The following is a 2,500-nucleotide window of genomic DNA, read 5'->3' on the forward strand; positions in this document are numbered from 1 at the left end:
ACTCTAAATGTAGGTATTGTGATATAAACCGAGTCTGTTCTACGGTTTCTCATTAGACTGAATGAATAACCGACTCTAAATGTAGGTATTGTGATATAAACCGAGTCCGTTCTACGGTTTCTCATTAGGCTGAATGAATAACCGGCTCTAAATGTAGGTGTTGTGATATAAACCGAGTCCGTTCTACGGTTTCTCATTAGGCTGAATGAATAACCGACTCTAAATGTAGGTGTTGTGATATAAACCGAGTCTGTTCTACAGTTTCTCATTAGGCTGAATGAATAACCGGCTCTAAATGTAGGTATTGTGATATAAACCGAGTCTGTTCTACAGTTTCTCATTAGGCTGAATGAATAACCGGCTCTAAATGTAGGTGTTGTGATATAAACCGAGTCCGTTCTACGGTTTCTCATTAGGCTGAATGAATAACCGACTCTAAATGTAGGTATTGTGATATAAACCGAGTCTGTTCTACAGTTTCTCATTAGGCTGAATGAATAACCGACTCTAAATGTAGGTATTGTGATATAAACCGAGTCTGTTCTACAGTTTCTCATTAGACTGAATGAATAACCGACTCTAAATGTAGGTGTTGTGATATAAACCGAGTCTGTTCTACAGTTTCTCATTAGGCTGAATGAATAACCGACTCTAAATGTAGGTATTGTGATATAAACCGAGTCCGTTCTACAGTTTAATGGGATTTTTATCAGTGGTCTGTAAAGTTTGTCCAACCTCACAACAGTAGCTATAAAAGAAGATTGTGGGTGGAGCCTGTATTAGAATAATGAGAGTGCAGTGTTAAAATTGAAATGAGGTGATACTCACACTATAGCGCTGACGCCCCTACAGTACCTCTCCCACATACTGCGGAATCGGGGCTGACCACCAATATCCCACAGCTACAAAACACAAATGAACATGTTACAAATATAAAACACACAAAAGTTGGTCATTTTTTTGAATAGACGTATAAACAAGGACTGGAAATAGTGGAGAAAATCTATCAGACGACATTTATTTAAAAACAATAATGTTCATATGATCCACACAGTCGCTCTGACAGACTGTAATACACTACAGGAAGCGTAGGGGGCGATACGGCTTCTACTGTTTCATTTAAAAACAATAATGTTCATATGATCCACACAGTCGCTCTGACAGACTGTAATACACTACAGGAAGCGTAGGGGGCGATACGGCTTCTACTGTTTCATTTAAAAAGCTCTATAATGTTCATATGATCCACACAGTCGCTCTGACAGACTGTAATACACTACAGGAAGCGTAGGGGGCGATACGGCTTCTACTGTTTCATTTAAAAAGCTCTATAATGTTCATATGATCCACACAGTCGCTCTGACAGACTGTAATACACTACAGGAAGCGTAGGGGGCGATACGGCTTCTACTGTTTCATTTAAAAAGCTCTATAATGTTCATATGATCCACACAGTCGCTCTGACAGACTGTAATACACTACAGGAAGCGTAGGGGGCGATACGGCTTCTACTGTTTCATTTAAAAAGCTCTATAATGTTCATATGATCCACACAGTCGCTCTGACAGACTGTAATACACTACAGGAAGCGTAGGGGGCGATACGGCTTCTACTGTTTCATTTAAAAAGCTCTATAATGTTCATATGATCCACACAGTCGCTCTGACAGACTGTAATACACTACAGGAAGCGTAGGGGGCGATACGGCTTCTACTGTTTCATTTAAAAAGCTCTATAATGTTCATATGATCCACACAGTCGCTCTGACAGACTGTAATACACTACAGGAAGCGTAGGGGGCGATACGGCTTCTACTGTTTCATTTAAAAAGCTCTATAATGTTCATATGATCCACACAGTCGCTCTGACAGACTGTAATACACTACAGGAAGCGTAGGGGGCGATACGGCTTCTACTGTTTCATTTAAAAAGCTCTATAATGTTCATATGATCCACACAGTCGCTCTGACAGACTGTAATACACTACAGGAAGCGTAGGGGGCGATACGGCTTCTACTGTTTCATTTAAAAAGCTCTATAATGTTCATATGATCCACACAGTCGCTCTGACAGACTGTAATACACTACAGGAAGCGTAGGGGGCGATACGGCTTCTACTGTTTCATTTAAAAAGCTCTATAATGTTCATATGATCCACACAGTCGCTCTGACAGACTGTAATACACTACAGGAAGCGTAGGGGGCGATACGGCTTCTACTGTTTCATTTAAAAAGCTCTATAATGTTCATATGATCCACACAGTCGCTCTGACAGACTGTAATACACTACAGGAAGCGTAGGGGGCGATACGGCTTCTACTGTTTCATTTAAAAAGCTCTATAATGTTCATATGATCCACACAGTCGCTCTGACAGACTGTAATACACTACAGGAAGCGTAGGGGGGCGATACGGCTTCTACTGTTTCATTTAAAAAGCTCTATAATGTTCATATGATCCACACAGTCGCTCTGACAGACTGTAATACACTACAGGAAGC

At 40.6% G+C, this 2,500-nt stretch overlaps 1 protein-coding gene across 1 annotated transcript in view; it reads right to left on the bottom strand.

Annotated features, from left to right (window-relative positions):
- The window catches only part of arl8a (ADP-ribosylation factor-like 8A), a 19,656-nt gene that overhangs the window by 10,997 nt on the left and 6,159 nt on the right, over positions 1 to 2,500 (bottom strand). Inside the window, exon 3 of the mRNA XM_037532369.1 lies at positions 829 to 902. Coding sequence (XP_037388266.1) covers positions 829 to 902 — 74 coding nt within the window. The remainder of the gene's footprint in view (positions 1 to 828; positions 903 to 2,500) is intronic.

Source organism: Pygocentrus nattereri, chromosome 21 (genome assembly GCF_015220715.1).
Source record: "Pygocentrus nattereri isolate fPygNat1 chromosome 21, fPygNat1.pri, whole genome shotgun sequence".
NCBI lineage: Eukaryota > Metazoa > Chordata > Actinopteri > Characiformes > Serrasalmidae > Pygocentrus > Pygocentrus nattereri.